General features: G+C 40.8%; 1 protein-coding gene across 4 annotated transcripts in view; it reads left to right on the top strand.

Moving 5' to 3' along the window:
• Positions 1-23,248, top strand: part of LOC126268082 (zeta-crystallin-like) — a 147,086-nt gene that overhangs the window by 51,421 nt on the left and 72,417 nt on the right. For all 4 annotated transcript variants that reach the window (XM_049973566.1, XM_049973568.1, XM_049973567.1 and 1 more), the window contains exon 3: positions 15,921-16,084. In XM_049973566.1, the coding sequence (XP_049829523.1) occupies positions 15,921-16,084 (164 nt within the window). The remainder of the gene's footprint in view (positions 1-15,920; positions 16,085-23,248) is intronic.

Here is a 23,248-nt window from a genome sequence, read left to right on the forward strand (position 1 = left end):
AGTCAAAATGGCTTCAAATTCAATGATCAGAGATGATTAAGCTTAATGAGTTTGGACGGTATTTTAGTCATACTGAATCCCTGCTCTCACTACAGCTGTTCTGTGAATTTCAGTGTTCATCTTCTAATCTGCATGAGTACAAATAACCTTGAGCCCTCAGTCATGAATGGAATGCCCAGTCCAGTGCTGAATTAGTCACATAGCAAGAGTTAGCAAATGCTATTTGCGCTGTGCATTAGGGGTCCACACACATGGGTGTAAAAAATCTATAAAGTTAGATATGAATGGTGTTCTACTTACTGTCCAATGGAAGGATGGTTGGGTCCATATCTGCAGTGAAGTAACAACTTTAGCTCTAAAAGTTAGTGCAGACACACCATATATTGTGTATCATAAGTTTACAACTCTGGAAAACATACTGGGGAAATTCCTAATGTTGCCTAAGCTAGTCATAATAACTTGATTAGAGTAGCATTCTATTGATTACCAATAATAAACTAATTAATGGATACTGTATATATTTTCGTAAGTCTATTTTTACAGTTGTTCATTCCTTCTACAGCTTATTTACTTTTCCCACATTATTTTTGATGCAAGCCGTGTAGGGTGGAGGTTGCTGTCTTGTTGTTGTACAGAGTTTGTAGTTTCGTGATTCCTGTGTTTCTTTTATGTCGTTGTTGTGAAGAAAACACTTCAGTGACAAGCAGTGATTTCATTGTTAGTTCACAAATAAAGGATGTGCGTGTCAATTCTCAACTTGAGCCAAACTGAGACTGAACAGAAGTATTTGGCAGACACTCTTAGAATGAAGTATTGCAGTTATAATTACTTTAGTGGAATGAGTTCTTGCGTTTCGGGATAATGATGACATTGTAGGATTATTTCACAGTGGAAATTATTAGAATTAACAACAGTACCAATGTTGTTTTATGAGACAGAAATTTTAAGCACCACAAAAAGATGAAGAGAACGTGCTGTTCTTTGAACAGAAAATCACGAGAAAGATCTGTGGACCAATCCATGAAGAAAACACATGTAGATGTAGAAAGAACCAGGAACTATATGGCCTATTGAAACAACTGAACGCCATGCAGAAAATGAAAGAAGCAGCAGCTTGGCAAGGCACTTACTAGAAGGCCAGAAACGTGCCATGCTAAAGTGAAACTTATGGGAAAACTGATGGTACTCATCCAATTGGATGACGAAAGAAGTGATCCGAGGATGAACTGTGCAAGGACTTTCAGCAGTTGAGTGTACATGAGAACGGGATCCAAAATACACAAGATTGCCACCTATAGATGAACACTGTAAAGTCAGCACATGTCTGTGATCGCTGATATGTGTATATACATATGTAAGTATGTATGTAGAATTAATAGCAAAATTTGATATTCTTCGTGTCCAATATATACATGTTCATGCAAATAAAGGAAAGAAAAAACTTAGTATTTGTTGGAAACAACATGTGAGGAATTTATACATCTAATTCCTTCAAGCATACGGGATCATATAATTCATGAAACTGAGAAGACACAAATGCTGTGCTGTTTATTGGATTCCACTCCAGGTATAATGCATGTGGGCCAGCTGACTAATAGTGTGCTCTGTTTTGCCATCTGGACTAGTGGAAAGATTTAGAAGGTTCTTTGACGTGGAAGACCATACTGCTGAGCAGCTATCAAAAGTTACTAGATTTTTTTAAAATATGACTGATATTGATATCAAAGATTGTTGTGGGCAAAGCTGTGGCAGTGCAGCATCATCACTGGAAAGTAATATTAGAGTTTTAACATCACATTGACAACTAGGTCAATGGAGACAGAGCACAAGCTCGGATTAGGGAAGGATAGAGAAGGAAAGTAGCTGTGCATTTTCGGAAACCATCTCAGCATTTGTTGGGCGCGTATGACCTCAGTTGTTTTTTGTACCCCAAAACAAATCGCAGCAGTTGCGTTAAGCGGTTTAGGGAAATCGTGGATAACCTGAATCAGGAGGGCCGGACGTAGGTGTGGGCTCTCGTCCTCCTGAATGTGAGTCCAGTGTGCTTTTGAACCGTCGCCCTCCCGAATGTGAGTTCAATGTGCTAACCACTGTGTTACCCCACTCAGTAAGTGTGAATTAAGATGATAAATAAATAAACAGAATATATTCCCTGCTTTGCACATTCATTGAATTTAAATGCCAAGTGCATTGCAGAATGCTTACAGAAACATCATTTTTCTTCAATTTCATTGAAAGCCTCTATAAATTTTTTTCCACTTCTGTTTAATTTGATAGGGGTCACCTTTTGAAACCATTGGAACGTTCAGAAATTCTTTTTGAAGAGGTTGTTAGACACCAGGTGGTTGGCCCGAGCAGGTGCTACGAAGGCACTTGTATGTGGTTTTGCCTCTGTCAAGCAAGTTTTGGAAGACATGTCTAATAATGTTGATCAAAAAGTAGTGTCTGATAATCAGCTTTATGGACTAGTATCAAAGATGGTTAAGCTGGAAAAGATGATGATGATGAGTATTATTTGGAATTGAATCCTAGAATGTTTGCAAGCAACTAACTTTACGCTGCAGTCATCTGATTGAGATCTTAACATGGGATAAGCCCTTTATAAATTATTACATGGGTACTTCCAAGCAATACGGTCCACATCTTCGGATATTGAAGCAAAAGCCAAAGTGCTGATTGGATGTGAATGGAATATAAGCAGTAGACTTGCAAAATATAAATTGTGACCGTTTCACTGGCTATAATATACTTAATGAAGTTGGACAAAATCAAAGCCTGGACAGCATTTTGAAATTCAGGTGTTTATTGTCATAAATAATAGCGTGTGTCACCATTTATAAATACAAGAAGCGTAACATCAAATGACTAGTGTATGTGGAATATTTTGGCAATTTGAACCTTTGCCAGCAGAAGACATTTTGAAACGAACTCCAGTTATTGTCAGTGCTTACCCAGACAGTTTGGGATAAAGCCTAGATGACATACACTCACAGTTTGCTGAAAGGTGCTCAAAACAGATGTGGCTGGTGCTGTTTACATCAAATACTATGAGCTCTTGGAACTGTAGTTTTATAAACTTTTAATGGAAAATGTATTATAATTGTGTTTTACAAATGTAGAAATAGTCTTCAGCATGTATTTGTCTCTGATCACCACCAACTGTAGTGGAGAACATTCTTTATCAGAACATTAAGGTGCATTAAAAATGAGTTAAGGAGAACCGTGGGACAAGAACGTCTTAAATGACTTCACCCTAATGTACTTCAAATATGATTTGCTTCCCCAAATTAATCAAGAAAAGTGTTTTTGTGAAGTGATGTTTTGTTTTATATCTTAAACTGACTTAATTTCACTTAATCTGGCACTGGGTCAATCATGTGAACTGAAAGGATCTACATTTGAAGAACACGGAGAATTGTGCCCAGCCATATCAGATTCTGGAATTTATCTATCTGTATCACTCAATATGGGCATTGGTGTTAAAAATGTAGATAAGGAACTATTGGTTGCTGTGCAAATTGATTGATACAAGTGTAGAGTGCTCTACTTGTGTTTCTTATTACTCTGAAGTTTTTGAAAGACAGCAAGTGAATAGGTTTGATAGAGAGACGTTTGTTTAGGCAAGACGGAGGCTCACCAATTGCTGAAGCAGGAGGAAATGGAGTAGGGCTGACAGACATTGAAGCAAACATATTAATAACTTACTTATTCAGGACTTTAAAAACTTTTCAGCCGTGGGCAGGAGAGTGAAATAGGACCTATAACAATCTTTCCTTCTGGCTGAGGATGTTTTTCAAAGTAGTGAAAGGATGATACACAGTCTCTTATTTTATCTATTTGTTAACAGAATTGCGACAGCCTGTTTGCCTCTCAGCAATTTGTAAAGAGGCATGCCAAATTGCATGTGTGCCTTTTATTTTGAGTTTAATTTTATACAGGAATTATAAACCTTTGTGGTTGTTAGGTTGTTTAAAGTTATTAGATGGGGAAACTATTTCCATTAATTCCAGTTCTTCTTTTTCTTCTTCTTCTTCTTCTTCTTCTTCTTCGTCTATCAAGCAGTAGACTTTAATTGGAGGTTGTCTTGTGTATGTTAGAGCCATCTTATATTTGTTTTCCTACATTTCTTCTTACTGTTGGATGGTAATGGGAGCATTATTTAGTAAATCTTTTAATTGATCATATTCTGTGCAAGATTCCACCTATAGTTTCTTTAGTCTCCAGTCTTTCCTTTTAAACTCTAGATGTGCAGCTGCTATTATGTGTCTGTCTGTCTGTCAGCATTAGTCGAGATTTGCTACTGTTTAACAAGGTATTAGTCATACCACAGAAAGAAAGCAAAATGAAATCTTGATGATGGGCCCAACTGCTTCTTTGCATGATATTGGGAAAATTATTATAGTACGAGGTCTGTTGAAAAAATTCCGGAACTTTGCCCATAACATTTTTCTACACTTTACCTTTTAATTGTGTATGGTCTCCTTCGAAATACCCTCCTCCACATTTAATACACCACTCCCAACACCATTTCTGCTCCCGTAAACAGTCTTTGCAAGCATTTACTGGATCATGTTCAATTCCATCTACAGTTTTTCTTTTATCTCGTCTGTCATTGCAAATCTTTGTCTTTTCAATGGGATCTTCAGCTTCAGAAATAAAAAAAAAAAGTCTGCAGGGCCAAGTCTGGAGAGTATGGAGGTTGAGCCAGCACAGTGATTGTGTTTCTGTGTAATAGTTGCACACCAACATAGAGAATGTGTAGGTGTGTTATCATGATGCAAGAGCCACAAATTGTCTTGCAACATTTCAGGCTGTTTCCTTCTCACATTGTCTCACAGGTTTCACAACACATCCCAGTAGTACCATTGATTAACAGTTTGTCCCTGTAGCACAAATTCATGATGAACTAATCTTTCAAAGCCAAAGAAAAATATTCCCAAGGCTTTGACATTTGACCTTAACTGACAAGCTTTATGTGGTCTTGGAGAATCTTTCCCGATCCATTGTGAAGATTGAGCCTTGGTCTCAACATCATAACCATAGACCCATGTCTCATTACCAGTTATGATTCTCTTAAGGGGCATCTCCTTCTCACTTGCACACTCCTAAACCTTTTCACAGATTGCAAGGTGAAGGTCTTTCTGGTCTTGACTCATGAGCCATGGGACAAACTCGGTGGCAACGCTGTACATTCCAAGATGCTGTGTCAGGATTTCATCACCTGATTGAACTGAAACATTGTGTTCTTCTGCAAACTCTGTCAGTCAGTCTTTGATTGGCATGCACAATTTCGTTGACAGTCCTGACATGAGTGTAGTCGGTAGACGCCGATGGATGTTTGGAACAAAGGTCATCTTTAACTTCCGTCTGGCAATTTTTAAAGTGTGTGAACCATTCGTAACACCGAGTATAGCTTAAGCACTCGTCATCATAGGCTCCTTGCATCGTTTGGTGTGTCTCTGTAAAGGTTTTCTTGAGTTCCGTGGAAAATGTAATGCGGGCACTTTGTTCCTCTAACCCTGCCATCTCAGAATTTGCAAACTGTGAAACACAGTTTTCTATTCAGTACAGAACTGAACAATAACTAACAGACTTACAACACTGAAATTTCCAGCAGTTACACATTAAACACAAGCATGTGCAGGGACGCCAACCACATTTTGCTCTAACTCACCATTGGTGCGAATTACGAATGTTCCAGAATTTTTTTATCAGACCTAAAACACAAAGATTCTGATGAAATTTGTGAGTAATGGAATAGCTAATGTAGTTGATGTCATTGGAATTACTTCTAAAAAGGAAAAGAAACCTTTCTAGTTATCATTTTCACATTTTAAGATCAACGAAATAGTGTTTCTTGATTTCTCACAGCTTCACCAAGTTGACTTTACAGGAACCAGACTGCAATTTTAAGTAGTAAGGGACATGTCCGAAAGAACATACACCAGTCATTCATATACATGAAAGGAGACCGTGCTTAGAGTAGAGTGAAACAGTATTGTACTCTCTCCCCAATGGTATTCATGTTGTTCAGTGAGCAAGCAGTAAAGGCAACCAAGCAGAAGTTTGGAAAGGGAATTAAATTTCAGAGAAAAGACAAACACTTAGAGGTTTGCTGATGACATTGCAATTCTATCAAGAGACAGCAAATGGCTTGGAAGAGCAGTTGAATGGAGTGGCTAGTATCTTGAGAAGAGGTTGTAAGAACATCAGTAAGGGTAATAGAATGCAGTTGAATTAAATTAAATGTTAAAAGCAGTCAGTGAGTTTTGCTATTTAGGCAGTAAAATACTTGACATTGGCCGAAATCGGTCACATATAAAATGCAGACTGGCAGTAACCAACAATAACATTAAATTCCCCTTGGTGTTGGCGCCCAGATTAGATTCGCAGTTATTTCTTGCCTGTCGTAAGAGGCGGAGTCTTTTTATTTGGTTATGTTTTACCTCGGTATTTTGACTAATTTATGGACTCACGAAAGTTTTTGCTTTTCTTCATACTGTTTAATGATTCTTTTCCCCACACCTTCTTTGGCTTTTGAAATTCTGGTCCTCCATTTTGGGTTTGACCACCACTTACTGTGGTGCATTAACTCTCTTCTGTGCACTGTTATCTTTTGCACCTACTAATCAAGTGGATCTATCTTTGCATTCAAAATCCAGCACGTTAGCGAGTCTGTCGTGGTGGGATTGTCATGTACCCTCTTGGAGTTAGCCCCCTTACAATGCAGGGATCACACTGCTGGTGCCTGAGCTGTAACCTTCCCAGGTCAGCTAAGAAGCAGGTACCTATCCACTTGGGGTAGCAAGACTTGGGGCAACGGCTACTGTCCCAGGTGGCCTTTGCTTTGGCAGGGTGGCATCCACGGGGAGAGCCTCTGTTAGGAGTTTGGAATTGGGGTAGATGATCCGCAGTGAAACAGATGAAACTTAATGGTAGCCATGCCAACACGGCCATCTCGGCAACAGTCAGGAATGCAGAAGTTTGGAATGCTGTGGCGTTTCTGTCATTGACAATGCCTCAAGATGAAAGCCTGGTAAGGAGAAATGGAAGTGGACAGTTTGCCGAGTTCTTGGTTTGTACCCGAACTGACAGCGAGTCTTTCACTACTATGAAGCCACTGTTTTTCGTTGAAAATATTGAAGATTAATTTAGGGAGGTTGCTGTAATAGAGAAGGTAAGAAATAGATCTTTGCACGCATGAACGCCAACTAATCATGGACACTTCAGATCTGTGTCAAGATAGAAGATATACCAGTAATCATCTCTCTTCATTAACAAGCTTGATAGAATTAGAGATGTTATCTTCCATGGGGATCTAATGCTACAAACTGATGAAGAGATGCATACTAATCTGATATGCTGTGGAGACCACTTTGTTCACCATATCAAGAGGGGCCAAGGATTATAGAGTGGACACTGGAGTTATATCCTAGACTTCAAAGGCAACATTTTGCCTTACAGGGTTAAGTCATGGTTTATAGGTGTGATGTCAGGCCTTATCTTCCTCCTCCTGTTAGGTGTTTAAGGTGTCAAAGGTTCAGACACATGTCCTCCCACTGTTCTAATGAGGCTATCTGTAGGGCATGTGGTCATGCATTGTATGGGGGCAGCCCTTGGCCAACCCCCCTCAGTGTGTCAACTGTCTGGAACCGCACCCTCCTCGTTCACTGCAGTGTTCGGTGTTCAAGAGGGAGAAGAAAATTCAAGAGTATAAAATGCTTGACTGCCTGTATTAACAGGATGCAAAGAAATGGTTTGAAAGGCTTCACCTGACTGACATGGTCTCACATTTTGCAACTGTTGTCACACTCCATACCTCATGTGATGAAAAGGTCTCGCAAAACACCTCAGGGTCCTGGTCGTATTTCAGGGCCTGCCCCACAGTTGAGGGGGGAATGTCGGTTCCCTTACCCCATTCACACCATCGGTGCAGCCATAGATGTCTAGCCATCCTCTAGTGTTGTCAGGGATGAGGACATGTGTCAAGGTGCCCCCCCCCCTCCCCCCACCGCCCCTCCCCCTCCTCTCTCAAGACGAGGCTGCAGGCCGAAGACAAGTACCTTCCTCTTCAAAATAGAGAAATCTTCACAAAAATCGAAGTCTCTCAACAATAAGAAGGATAAGCAGAAAGATAAACTACTTTCTGAGGTTTCGAACGTTCCATTCCTCATCCCTGCATGAGGTCAAACTCATGCACTCTGACAACAGCTCGCACAATCAGGTGAACTACAACCTGGTAACGAAGTAATTGCACCCATCTTTTCCATTCACCTATCCATCACACCTGACTCCAACACTCCTTGAATAGAACTGTAATGGCTACAACTCTGTCAGTAATGATTACTTGCTCTGTAACAGGCATAGCACATCAGGGAACACTGTTTATGGCAAAACACCTCTGAAACACTACAAACCCTACTGTACCAATTGCTTTAATTGCACTGATCCCGTGGTACTTGCCAAATGTTTTGAGGCACACTTCGCTGAAGAGTCTGCTTGCAGTAATTACCATCCTCATTTCCTGACCTGTAAATACATTATTGAGTGCCACCCACGATCCTTCCATGCAAACAGCTCTCTGTCATACAGTGTCACTTTTAGTGAATGGGAGCATTGCAGTGCTTTGGTAGAATGTCGAAATACAGCCCGTGGACCCAACAAAATCCACAATCAAATGCTCGGACATCTTCATGCCAACAACAAGAAACGTATTCTCAGACTTTTTAATAGTATTTGGCAGGAATGAGAATTTCCCTCTCAGTGGTGGGAAGGGATTATTATTCTTGTCCTGAAATCCATATATTTTAACTAACTACTGGCCACTCTCTCTGACAAATGGGATGAGTAAGCTATTCGAGCAAGTGGTCATCTGCCATCTTGTTGATACCTCGAAGCCGAAGGGCATATATAATGTTTCCACATTGGCTTTTGGGCTTTCCAGTCCACCACAGATAATCTGGTTTGTCGGAAATATGCAGTAGACAATGCTTTCATGCATCGCCAACATCTGATTGCTGTGTTCTTTGATGTACAGAAGGCATATGGTGCTACCTGGCGACATCACATCATATCTCACAGCATGAGCTGGGTTTCCAGAGCATTTTACCCATTTTTATCCAGAATTTCCTCTCTCTCCATCTTTTTTGGGTCTGGATAGGTTTGACTCTCAGCAACCAATATAGACAAGAAACTGCAGTGCCTCGGGGATTGGTTCTTAATGTAATAATTTTCGCCATCACCATCAGAGGTATCATAAATGCAGTGGGCCTCACAGTCTCCGACACTGTATGTGTATATTTGCACATACTATGCCTCTGCATCAGTGTGCACCACTGAGCACGAAGCACCAATTTCCAATTTCGGGGGGGGGGGGGGGGGGGGGGGGCTGTTTGGAGATTACTTGACTGGGTTCAGAATCATGGCTGCCAATTTTCTCCTGCAGAATCATGAGTTGTGCACCAACCCACAGAAATCTATCTTGGTGATAAGTTACTTGAAGTTGTTGAAACTTTTCAGTTCTTAGGTATTTTAGATGACAACAAACTATCTTGGGCACCACATGTCCATCAGCTCAAGGCAGCTTGATGAAGAAATTAAATGCTCCCCGTTTTCTTAGTAACTCGTTTTGGGGCATGGACAATAGAGCTCTTTTGAGATTTTATAAAACGCTGATTTTATCCCATGTAGACTATGGACGTGTTGCCTATCGGTCGGCAGCACAGTCCGTACTGAGCTTGCTTGACCTTGTTCACCACGCAGCTGTGTGGTTGACAACAGGGACCCTTCACACAAGCGCTATTGACCGACTCCCAGTGGAAGCCGGTATACCACCACTGTGGGTTAGACTGCAGCACCTTCTGACAAATTACGCAGTCGCAGTCTGTCAGTTGCTTTCTCATCTGTGTCGTTCCACTCTGTTCCACAACCAACAGTTCAGACTGTTTGCTTATCATCCAAAACTGGGTAGACCAGCTGGGATCTGACTCGATATTCTACTGGAGGACCTACAACAGCATGCTTTAGTCTGTGTTCCTAGGACTCCTCCTTGAACCCACAGACCCAGGAACTTGAAAACAGTGTCGGTATCTATTGGCTGGTTATTTACAGTGACAAATGGCTGAGAGGGATTTGCATTTTGTGTTGTGTGAAAGTTCATGGAAGCTGTCTTTTTGGTGTTGATAGTTAATCTGTTGATTTTAGCCCACTTGCTGAGTTGTTCAGTGGCCACGTTCACAGCTTTTTGCACAGCCTCTGTGTTCTCCCCTTTGAGGAGTACAGTTGTGTCATTGGCAAATATTATTGTTTTGTGTGCAATAACATTCAGGCTCAAATCATTAATATACAGGAGGAAAAGTAGTGGTCCCAATACTGAGCCCTGTGGAACACCTTGCTTTACAAGATTTGTTACTTGATAGTATTTCAGTTATTGAGTTGCTTTGTCTATTAGTGTATTTCATGATGACTCTCTGCATCCGATTTGTTAGGAATGTAGCAATTCAATTGTTTGCAATTCCTCTGATAGCATGGTGTTCTATTTTTTCCAGCAATATTTTGTGGTCAACAGTGTCAAAAGCCTTTGACAGATCCAGAAATATGCCTGTTATTGGTTGTTTTCTATCTAACAGGTGTAATAACGTATTTATGCAATCATATACTGCAGTTTAAGTATATTTGTTGCTTCTGAACCCATGTTGAGCTAAACTTAGTAAATCTTTTTTTTTTTTTTTTTTTTTCTTTTCAATTAAGTCCATCATTTTTTGTACATTATTTTTTCAAAAACTTTAGAAAAGCAGGATGAGATTGAGATAGGCCTGTAGTTATTCATATCTTTATTATCACCTTTTTTGAAGACAGGAATTACTTTAGAAAGTTTCAGAGCTTCAGGGAAAGTACCTGCCTGGAAAGAACAGTCACAGAGGTGAGTTAATGGTTCAGCAGTTGTGTGTTCACAATTTTTGATTACAGCTGCTGGGATACCATCAATTCCAGCTGAACATGAATTTTTTAACTCTCTCAGTGACTTTGGTAATGAAAACTGACTGCACGTGTGTGATATTTTTGGTTTGCTGGTTGGTAATTTGTGTCAGGATTATTTTTGACCAATTTTTCAGCTATGCTCGTGAAGAAATTGTTGAAAGAGTTCACTACAACTTAGGGATTAGATGTAGATTCATTGTTGAGTTTGATTTCTGTGTTCGTGTGTGAAGCTTTCATTTCCCCACTTTCCCTTTTTATGATATTCCACATTGCTTTTACTTTAGTTCTGGATTTGTCAATGTACTCATCATTTTGCATCCTTTTTGCTTGTCTTATCACTCTTTATAGGATACATGTGTAGTTTTTATAGTATTCTGTTAGTTGGGGGGAGTCACTACTTTGTTTACATAACGTGGAGTATTCTTTTATATTTGCAAGAGATTTTTATAGCTGATGTAATCCAACTCTTGTTTCTCTTATTATTATTATTATTATTATTATTATTATTATTATTATTATTATTGTTGTTGTTGTTGTTGTTGTTTATTATTGTTTATTCTTACTGTTTTTTGTGGAAAGGCCTCTTCAAAGTGGTGGATCATTTTGTCAAGAAATATGTTGAATTTCATGTTGACATCATTGTCTGTGTACATCTCCGTCCACTTTCCTTTACTCAGGAGGGCATTTAGCTTGTTAAAGTTATCTTGGGTGAAAAACCTTCATAAAGTTTTAGGTGGGATTAGGTTTGAGGTATCTTTACTAACATTAACCTTTAGAATGACAGCTTGGTGGTCACTAAATCCTTCATTGTATTCTTATATATTTGAGTTAAGTGTATTTCTATTTACAAAAATTTGATCTAGTGCTGTCTTGAATGTGGGTGTTATTCTAGTGGGATCATTCACAAGGCCATGCAGATTATAAGTTTTTGCAATGTTAATCAATGTCTCCCTGTTTCTGTTGTGAGTGAGAAAGTCTATATTAAAGTCACCACATATAATCACATCCTGTTTCCACTAACTTATTTTGGATAGAAACAAGTCCATTTGTAACAGAAAATCATTAATAGTACTGGAGGGGGGGACAGTAAATTGTAACTACAATTACATTTAGAACTGTAAGCTTTATGGCTGCACATTCAAAGATCTTGTCTGTTCCTATTTCCTTTAGGGTAGGAAGTGGGATAAATTCAATGTGTTGTTTGATGAAGATGGCAACCCCACCATGTCCATCATTTAATCTGAAGAAGTGTTCACACAATTTGAAGTTTGGTAGTGAGATTAACTAACTACATCTGTGCTAGGCGTACTACTGAGATATCACTAAGTTCACTGGTCAGCAAAATGCTTAAGCCATCAGTTTTGTTGCTCAAGGATTGGACAGTGTGATGATAGATTCTTAGGTCTGAGTGGGGTTTACTCAGGGGGCTCGAAGTCATATGTTTAATATGTTTACTCAGGGGGCTCGAAGTCATATTTACTGTGTCACTGACCTTTAGTTTAAATTGTGCTGTATTCCAGGTATGTTGACTTCCGAGCAGTAGTGCTGGTTCTGTTGGTTGACCTTGGCAGCTGACTCATCTCCCAGGTGGGCCTGAAAAGTATCCACTTGCACTTCACACTGCTGAGGCATCACATTGACGTTTTTGAGGGATGTCTCAATGTTCACCATCACATTATTGGTCCTTTTATGTTCCTGACCTTTTTGAGGGGCCAGGGGAATGTGTTTCAACTCGGTGACTTTGTGACCATTTGTCTAGTTTGCACAGTATGGCCACTATTACTCTTTTTATTTCCAATCTTGTTTGTCTTTATCCAATTGCTTATTAGCATTGGTTTATGGTTTCTGACTTTTGGTTTCTTATTGTCCCCCATAGTTGCCAGGAAGGCCAGTCTATTGCAGATAATCTTCTTGCCATATTTGTTTAGGTGTAAACCATGTGTTGTGATGTGGTTTCTGGCTAGTCTCTCTCTTTCAAAGTTCACAGCAATTCTTCTTATTGTGTGCATGTTTTGCTAAATTCAGTGCTTGTATCAGGTGGAGGTTTACAGTATTAATTTTACTATTTAAATTATGAACATCATATCTCCTGGGTATAGGATGGATAATGATATTCATTTTGTTTGTGACTTAGAGTGAATATTGGTTCCAATGGTTCTACCACATGTTTCAACATTAGATTGAGAGGTTTGTCTATGTCTTGTGTACTGAAGCTTCTTGCCAAATTTTCCGCTTTTTTTACCACCTCTTTTAGTGCGGAGCCAGGTTTTACTATGCTTTTTACCTGGTATGAGGGCCCTAGTTTGTCTTGCAGCATTTGAACACAGTCTCGTCCACGGGTGTCACTTAATGTTAGTACTTTCATTTTTTTTCCGAGATTTTCTTGCTATGCAATGTTCTGGAATTGCTTTCATTTTTGCCCTGCACATATATTAGTGCTTGAGAAATTATGTTCATTGGCAGATTACTCATACACTTTGTGGCGGATTGTTCACTTTGGGTTAATTTTTGCTTAAGATCTTGTGCAACGTTAGACTGTATATTGGCCTTGCTAGCATCTTGCACCAGGCGGTTATCAGAAGGCCTACCCTCACATTAACTTTGTTTTCTGTTGCAGTTTGTTTACATGCAGATTGTACAGGGCTACGATCACATGTGGCACTAGACAACACATGATATCTGAGCATTGCATTCCGAGCACGATTTATGGCTTGACTATTTCTTGTAGTATGCTGACCTGCCAAACACCAGTTTTTGTTACTGATATTTACGTTCGGGGTACGGATAACGAGTTCATTGTTTGTGGTTTTATTGGTTACTGCCAGTTCAAGATCATTACACTTCACTAATAGTTCATGATACTTCGCCAGTAGGCTTTCATGCTTGAGGTTGAGGTCCATTATTTCTTGTTTCAATGACGTAATTGTCTCATTAAACAGTTAGTCCTCATTCATCAATAACATTAAATATAAATTTAAGTGTTAGGAAGTACTTGACGAAGATATTTGTGTGGAGCGTGGCCTTGGATGTAAGGGAAATGTGGATGGAAACAGTTCAGAAAGGAAGAGCATCGAAGCTTTTTAAATATGGTGCTTTAGAAGAATGCTGGATATTAGATGGTTGGATTGAAGAAAAGTTACTGAATCATATTGGAAAGAAAAGAAATTTATTGCAGAAGTTGACTAAAAGATGGGATCAGTTAATAGGACACATCCTGAGGCATCAAAGAGAAGCCAGTTTGGTAATGGAAGGAAGTAAGAGGAGAAAAAATTGTAGGGAAGCCAAGGCATGACTATATGAAGCAGGTTCCAAATGGACATTAGTTGGAGTGGTTAACACAGAGAGGCTCAGGACAAACTAGCTTGGACAGCTGCACCAATCCAATCTTTGGACTGAAGACCACAATGACATCAACATTTAGTTATTAGATTGTTTTATCTTCAGTATGTGCAGAGTTTATAAAAGAATTTAGTTTTGACGTTTGTGCCAGAAGTGCTTAAGTGTATGGAAGGCAAATGGGACCTACACTAAAAAATATTGAAACTGCATCACATCACAACCATGGAAAACACTCAATCCTGCATAGAGCACGGTTGTAAACAATTGTACTAAGCAAGTACAACACTGAACTTTCATTGCTACATCACGGAAAATGAAAGGAGTGATGGATGAACATGTAGACCATAAGCTTAATACTTGTTACCACATGAGAATTTGAAAAGGCTTAACGGGTAGTCTTTAATAACGATAGAGTGGAATGAGTGTCACTTTGATATGTTAATATATTTAAACAATTTAGAAGTAAAGGTAACAGCTTGCTAAATAATAGAAGCGTTGAATTGTTGAGAGGCACACAAAGATTTGGTAGACTTTCTTGTGGAACTTAAGTCACAGTATAATGATTAAATTGTATATGGCTTATTTAATCATTGCTTATGTTCTCAATAATGGTGGCTCATAATAATGTACACTTGTTTCTACTACTTGCTGTCTTCTTGTTACATAATGTGTTGTTGTGGCGACTCCCCTCTTTGCAGACTACACAACACAAAAATGTCACCTGTAATTGAAAATGTTGCTGGCACACCATGGTGCAAGACCCTAGTCCTCAGCAGTAGTGAACATAATTTTCTCATGCTGTTGCCCAACACTGCACTGCATTGTTCACCATCTTGAGTGAAGCAGGGCAGAGAAATTATAAATTCTCAGTACTTTGCCTTTGGCTTCTGTCACATACTCCACACCAGCCTTCGGTATTGTGTGGGCAAACCAGCTTTGACTGTGTTTAGCCGTATCACCCGCAGGCTGCTGGTCTGCAAGCGGCCTTTAAACCTGATGGTAGCGGGGCTCAAGCCAGTGCCACGAAGAGGGACCTATTGTTGACTACATCTGGTCTCTGGCTGTCTCTGAGGGGTCCTGGGTTTGGCACTTTCACACCAGTTTGCTGTGCACTTGACTGATTACTAGGGCCAGCCAGCCAAGGCCACACAAGCCACTGCTACTTTTCTGAGGCAACAGTCGGCCACTGTGTGTACTCACAGTGCCGTAGGCCAAGCACACCGCTGTGTGTTATGCTGAGATAGCAACTGCTGCCTGGGGTTACATATGCCATTGAGTTGCCACCATAAACGTCTGTATGAATGTCTTACTGAATAAAGAATGTTATCACTAATTGAGCTCTTCTGATTCCATAACTACTGGGTAGTTGGTAGTATGCAATTCATTATTGTGCACACACCATCGTGAGGCAACCATCCTGGAATTTAATAGTGCCCGCACCCCCAACACTATCAAAAGTGTGTAAGCAGGATCTACTGTTGCTCGTATTCATTTTCTACTGTTGGCAATTTTGGAGCCATTAACTTGTGGTTCAAAGTACTGTATTATTTGTGTTTTATGCAGACATGAATTATAATTTTGTGATTGTACTGTTGTTCCAGGAAGGGGATAGAGTATTCACATGCTTGCCAGATAATGGAGGCTATGCAGAATATGTTACATGCAAGAAAAACTATGTCTTCCCGCTCTCAGAAAGGCTGTCATTTAGTCAAGGTGCAGGGCTATATGTGCCATACTTTACAGCATATAGAGCTTTGGTGACTAAGTAAGTGTTTACTGTTGTTGTGTAATCAAATGTATTGTTGAAATTTATGGCTAAATATTGTTTGGTGTGGTTGTTAATAAGTGCAAATAGAGCCAACTTTCACAAAGTTACTTTCTGCTGTACTTCTTACAAAAACGAAAATGTGGCATAAGGGGCTGTGTTAACATAAATCTAATGTGAATCAAAAGTAGCGTCATTCTTTGGTGTGGTGGTATCACTGCAATTTAGGCTAATTTCTATTTATGTGAGACTCCAGTTGAAAAATATACTTGAGAAGGTAATATGACAAATAAGTGCATACTGTGCTACTCACTTGACTACCTAGGAGACTTCTCTGAAATGATTAAAATTGGGATACTTAACTACTAGCTGTACACAATCACATTTATAAAAATTGTTTAGCTTCCATTTTGTGTAATCATTGAAATTCTTTTCAGTCTCTAATGCTATGAACCCCTATTTCCTCTTTTCTTTGTATGTCTGTCTGAAATGATTAAATTGGAATACTTAACTACAAGCTGTACACAAACATGTTTATAAAAAATTTTTAGCTACCATTTCCTGTAATCTTTGAAATTCTTTTCACTGCCTAATGCTATGTGCCCCTGTTTTCTCTTTTCTTTGTATGTCTTTTGTTATTGAACATTCTATCACGTCGATTTGTCAATCTCTTGCCTCTTCGAGCATGATATCCTCCACATCTGCTTATTTCCCTCTTGTTTATTCACTCTTTTTCCCTTTTTCTCCCTTTACATCCATGCTTTTCTCCCTGTTAGACACTTTCCATGGGGTTGGGGACTGTTCATGAGGGCACATAAACTGATTTACGATATTCTGGTAGATAAACATTATTTATTTGAGCCATAAGAATCTTATTGTTAGTTTGTGGCACAAGGATGACACTGTTCTTTTGTGCTATAAAATTGGGGTTAGATTCCTAATTTGAACCGTAAGGATTGGATTGATCTTTTAAGCACTAACACAAATTTAGGTTAATGGTGAAATGGAAATTAGCAAACAACCAGAGTACAGTCAAGCATTGAGTAATGGATGGTTAGCTGCATAAATGTGAACCTAATCATATTAGCGCAGCTTATAAACTGCTTATACTCTTGCTCACATACAATACAAATGGGGACATGCAAGCCGCTGCCTCCCTCTGCTCCCCCTCCCCCCTCTCTCCTGACCACCTGCCAGTTTTCCTACTTTTTGCCCTTTTTGTTATCCAATGTTTCGACTGTCCCTTTGACTGGTATGTAGTGATATATTTATTTGTTTGTTTTTGTCTTTGTTATGTTCAGGTAATTGGTGATTCCGAAGGATGTGAAATGTGCCAAATTGTGCTTAACTCAAATATAACTCGCGTAATGTTGGGACTGGGAGGCGACTCCAACAGTGATGGGGGAAACAGCTGTACAGAGGTCAGAATGGAGCACAGCTTCTTTTGTTTGGATGTGGGTTGAGAGTGGTGGTGACGAATTGAGTGTCAGGCGTCTAGTAAGATATCCCTGAATAAATTACTTTTTTCATGTTAGGTACAAAGGTGTGGTCACTCCTGAAGTGGAGGCTGTTGGTCCTGAGATGACATAGTTAGCCATAGAAGTTCAGCTAGGATCACCTGTTTATCTCAGCAGGAAGAGGTAGCTGACAGGCACTGCACACCATGGCCTATACATGGCATCTATGTACAAGCTGTGTGCCTACTTCAGGTTGTGGAATACAGCACAGAGAAGGACTGTACTCATATTGTATCCCCCAGCTTGTCATAGGGGTTGTGGCCCGCCCTGAGCAGTGGTCAGCAACAAGGTGATCCACAAGGAATGGAGTGCATTCACAGCTTAGTCAGCAGCTAGCAGTCTAGACTCAAACACACATCCCGGGAGGTGCACATCCTCAGGAGGTAGTCACCCATTACAAGACTTGGCAGATGACATGTAGTCTGCATATAATATGCTCACACTGGTTCCTGTAGCGTCTGGGGGCCTATGTCCAAAGTATATGATTGGCTGCACGTGTGCTGCAAATGGTCTCCATCTAGAAGTTGGAGGATGGTGCTGGAAGTGTAGCTTGACATCACGTACACACCTGGATAATATCAGAGAATGAACGTATTTGAGAGAGAGAGAGGACCTGATATTCAAGTACTGTTTATGCAATCCTGGCTAGCTAGTGTTTTTCTCTTGCCAACACTTTAGCCCAGAAAGTAAAACAAGTTAGCATGCTCACTCATCACCGTAAAGCACCTCGTTCCTTATGACGCCGTTTTGTTGTATCAGCACCAGGCAGTTCCGTGCTCCAGACTAGGTCATGGCACAAAAATAAATACGAGATACAAATTAAACAAGACATCAGCTACAGAACATGAGTCCAAGGAATGGAAAATTATGTAACACTGTGGAAGGATAGGTACTATACGGAAGAAAAGTTAAGCTACATATTACAATAAATAAATCCATGAATACCAAAAACCACATTTTCACATGCCTATTATTGAGCACAAAATAAAATTAATTAATTAAAACTAGTTCTGAAGCTGTTGTACAGTTTGTGGTGGTATTCATTTTCTCTCAGATGTTCACTGAGCATGTAAAAAGATTTCTCCATTAGGTACTCTCTGAGATTCATTTGAATTTCAGCAATTGTTTATCACTACATTTGATATGTAGTTGTAATGCATTAAAGAGCTTAATGTTGGGGTAAGAAAGAGTAAGACTTTTCAATTCAGTGTGCAGACAGCTTTTGGTTTGTGTGTTGTAGCGATGATATCTGCTGTTGTCTTTGCATTGAGAAAAGTTAGTACAGACAAAAGTCAACAAGGAAAATATCTACTGTGAAGAGGTGGTAAGGATACTAATGGTGTAAGTAGTACACATTTTTTTTTTTTTTATGGCTTGTATGAGTGAGCCTTGAGCAGCCGCTGGTGAAGTATCAGTGCAGCAGCAGTGCAGTAGTGAGTCACATATTTAGCTTTTGTAATTTGGTTCTTAATTTCTTTCCGAGTGTTTGTGCGCTTGCATATTTAATTACATAAATTCCTTGCGTATTCTTGTATTCGAGAGGAGTAATATTGTTTATTGATAGCCGTAGAGTATAAAGTCGCAGAGTCGTTAGATATTAGCATTAGGATGGATAGGGTGTGTGCGTGCTGTGTGCAGGCGCAGGAGGAACTGGCCTCAGTTCGCGAGCAGCTGAGTGTGCTGTTGGCCACAGTTAGCCGCCTTCAGGCTGATGCCTCGAGGTGCAGCGACGGCGGAGGGTCTGGCGCGTAGCTTGAGACACCCCAGGTGTTGCTTGCTGCGTCCGCTGACTCAGCTGCCGAGGCATCTTCTAGTGTACCTGGCGCCTTGGGGCTGCCCTCACCTCAGGGTGAGTGGTGGACTGCAACGTGTTTGCGTCGCTCGAGGTGGAGGGCCAATGTGGAGGCTGGCCAGCTGGCCTCGCCCGTTCATCCTGTCAGTGGGCAGGTGGCCACTCTTTCAGCAGGGCCCGAACAGGCACACGGGGGCAAAGGCTTGCTGGTTATTGAGAGCTTCAACGTTAAGTGGGTGATATAGCCCCTTAGGGAAATAGCATACAGGGCTGGAAAGAAATCCAAGGTGCACTCGGTTTGTCTGCTGGGGGGCCTCATCCAAGATGTGGAGGCAGACTTGCCTGTGGCTATCGAGTATATGGGGTGTAGTCCTCTGCAAGTAGTGGCGCACATCGGCACCAATGATGCCTGTCACTTGGTTTCTGTGGCGATCCTCAGTTTGTACAGGCGGCTGGCGGATTTGGTGAAGACCACTGCCCTCGCACGCGGGGTGCAAGCAGAGCTCTCTATTTGCAGCTTCGTTCCCAGAGTGGATCGGGGTCCTTTGGTTTGGAGCCTAGTGGAGGGTCTCAACCAGAGGCTTTGTCGACTCTGTGACGGTCTTGGCTGCAGATTTCTAGACTTGCGCTATTGGGTGGGGAATTGTAGGACGCCCCTAGATAGGCCAGGGGTGCACTACACAAAGGAAGCAGCTACTCGGGTAGCAGAGTACTTGTGGCATGCACATAGGGGTTTTTTAGGCTAGGCAGTAGTGTGAGGTGTTCTGTGATGAACACTCACCAGTCGACGTGCAGGCAGGGAAATCAGGACGCTCTCAGTATAAAGACACTTAAGCTATTAAGATATTAGCAGTAAATTTTCAGAGTGTTCGGAGTAAAGTTCCTAAATTTACTGCCCTCCAAGAAGCGTGTGGCACGCAAATTATTCTCGGGACTGAGACCTGGCTGAATCCTGAGATAGGAAGTTCTGAAATCATTTGACAAAAATATTGTGTCTACTGAGGTCGAAGTACAGTGTGATTGTGAAGTTATCTGGACACGTTTAACAGGGCTAGGAGAAATAAAATTAATTGTTGGGTGTTATTACCAGCCATGAGGTTCCACCGTGACAGTTCTAGAATCATTCAAAGGGAGTCTACACTCTGTATTGCAGAAGTACCTGGACCATGCTATATTAGTCGGAGGCGACTTCAACCTACCTAGTATAGACTGGGATGTCTATGGATTCATTACAGGTGGTTCAGACAAGCCTTCGTGTGAATTACTTTTGAACACATTACCCGAAAACTGTCTTGAGCAGCTAAATCGACAAACTGTCTTGAGCAGCTAAATCGACAAACTGTCTTGAGCAGCTAAATCGACAAACTGTCTTGAGCAGCTAAATCGACAAACTGTCTTGAGCAGCTAAATCGACAAACTGTCTTGAGCAGCTAAATCGACAAACTGTCTTGAGCAGCTAAATCGACAAACTGTCTTGAGCAGCTAAATCGACAAACTGTCTTGAGCAGCTAAATCGACAAACTGTCTTGAGCAGCTAAATCGACAAACTGTCTTGAGCAGCTAAATCGACAAACTGTCTTGAGCAGCTAAATCGACAGGCAACATGTAATGGAAATATTTTAGATTTGGTAGCCACGAACAGACCAGACCTCATCAACGGTGTCAGTGTTGAGACAGGGATTAGTGATTATGATGTTGTCAATTCGACTATGGTTACGAAAGTTAAAAAGTCGGTCAAGAAGGCTAGGAGAGTATTCTTACTAGAAAGAGCAGATAAGCAGTTGTTAGCATCCCACTTAGTAAATGAATCGACTCCATTTACTTCCCGTACGATGGACGTGGAAGAATTATGGGCAAATTTTAAACACATTGTAAATCACACATTGGACAAGTGTGTGCCAAGAAAGTGGGTTACGGATGGAAAAAAACCACAGTGGTTTAACAGTGCAATTCGGAGAATACTCAGGAAGCAAAGGCAGTTTCACTTGCGGTACAAGAAAGATCGGGAGAATGAGGACAGGCAAAAGTTAGTAGAGATTCGTGCTGCTGTAACAAGAGCGATGCGCGAAGCATTCAACCACTACCGCCGTCATACCTTAGCAAAAGATCTTGCTGAAAACCCAAGGAAATTCTGGTCTTACGTAAAATCAGTAAACGGTTCTAAGGCTTCCATCCAGTTACTCACTGACCAGTCTGGCCTGGCAATGGAAGACAGCAAAATGAAATCTGAAATTTTAAATTTAGCATTTGAGAAATCTTTCACGCAGGAGGATCGTACAAACATACCGCCATTTGAGTCTCGTATAGATCCCCGTATGGAGGACATAGTGATAGACTTCCCTGGGGTTGTGAAGCAGCGGAATGGGTTGAAAATAAATAAATCGCCAGGTCCTGATGGTATTCCAGTTCGGTTTTACAGAGAGTACTCTACTGCATGGGTTCCTTACTTGGCTTGCATTTATCGCGAATCTCTTGCCCAACGTAAAGTCCCAAGCTACTGAAATAAAGTGCAGGTGACGCCTGTATATAAGAAAGGTAGAAAGATGGATCCTCAAAATTACAAACCAATATCCTTAACATCGGTTTGTTGCAGGATTCTCGAACATATTCTCAGTTCGAATATAATGAATTTCCTTGAGACAGAGAAGTTGCTGTCCATGCATCAGCACGGCTTTAGAAAGCATCGCTCCCGCGAAACGCAACTCGCCCTTTTTTCACATGATATCTTGCGAACCATGGATGAAGGGTATCAGACGGATGCCATATTCCTTGACTTCCATAAAGCGTTTGACTCTGTGCCCCACTGCTGACTCCTAACTAAGGTACGAGCATATGGGATTGGTTCCGAAGTATGTGAGTGGCTCGAAGGCTTCTTAAGTAATAGAACCCAATACGTTGTTCTCGGTGGTGAGTGTTCGTTGGAGGTGAGGGTATCATCTGGAGTGTCACAGGGAAGTGTGGTAGGTCCGCTGTTGTTTTCTATCTACATAAATGATCTTTTGGGTAGGGTGGATAGCAATGTGTGGCTGTTTGCTGATGATGCTGTGGTGTACAGCAAGGTGTCGTTGAGTGACTGTAGGAGGATACAAAATGCCTTGGTCAGGATTTGTGATTGGTGTAAAGAATGGCAGCTAACTATAAATATAGATAAATGCAAATTAATGCAGGTGAATAGGAAAAAGAATCCTGTAATGTTTGAATACTCCATTAGTAGTGTAGTGCTTGACACAGTCACGTCAGTTAAATATTTGGGCATAACATTGCAGAGCGATATGAAGTGGGACAAGCATGTAATGACAGTTGTGGGGAAGGCGGATAGTCGTCTTAGGTTCATTGGTAGAATTTTGGGAAGATGTGGTTCATCTGGAAAGGAGACCACTTATAAAACCCTAAAATGACCTATTCTTGAGAACTGCTAGTGTGTTTGGGATCCCTATCAGGTCGGATTGAGGGAGGACATAGAAGCAATTCAGAGGCGGGCTTCTAGATTTGTTACTGATAGGTTTGATCATCACGCGATCGCTACGGAAATGCTTCAGGAACTCGGGTGGGTGCCTCTGGAGAAAAGGAGGCGTTCTTTTCGTGAATCGCTGCTGAGAAAATTTAGAGAACCAGCATTTGAGGCTGACTGCAGTACAATTTTACTGCCACCAACTTACATGTCGCGGAAAGACCACAAATATAAGATAAGAGAGATTAGGGCTCTTCAGAGACATATAGGCAGTTATTTTTCCCTCGTTCTGTTTGGGAGTGGAACAGGGAGAGAAGATGCTAGTTGTGGTACGAGGTACCCTCTGCCACACACCGTTTGGTGGATTGCGGAGTATGTATGTAGATGTAAATGCATTGAACTTT

The sequence above is a fragment of the Schistocerca gregaria genome, chromosome 4 (assembly GCF_023897955.1).
Source record: "Schistocerca gregaria isolate iqSchGreg1 chromosome 4, iqSchGreg1.2, whole genome shotgun sequence".
NCBI lineage: Eukaryota > Metazoa > Arthropoda > Insecta > Orthoptera > Acrididae > Schistocerca > Schistocerca gregaria.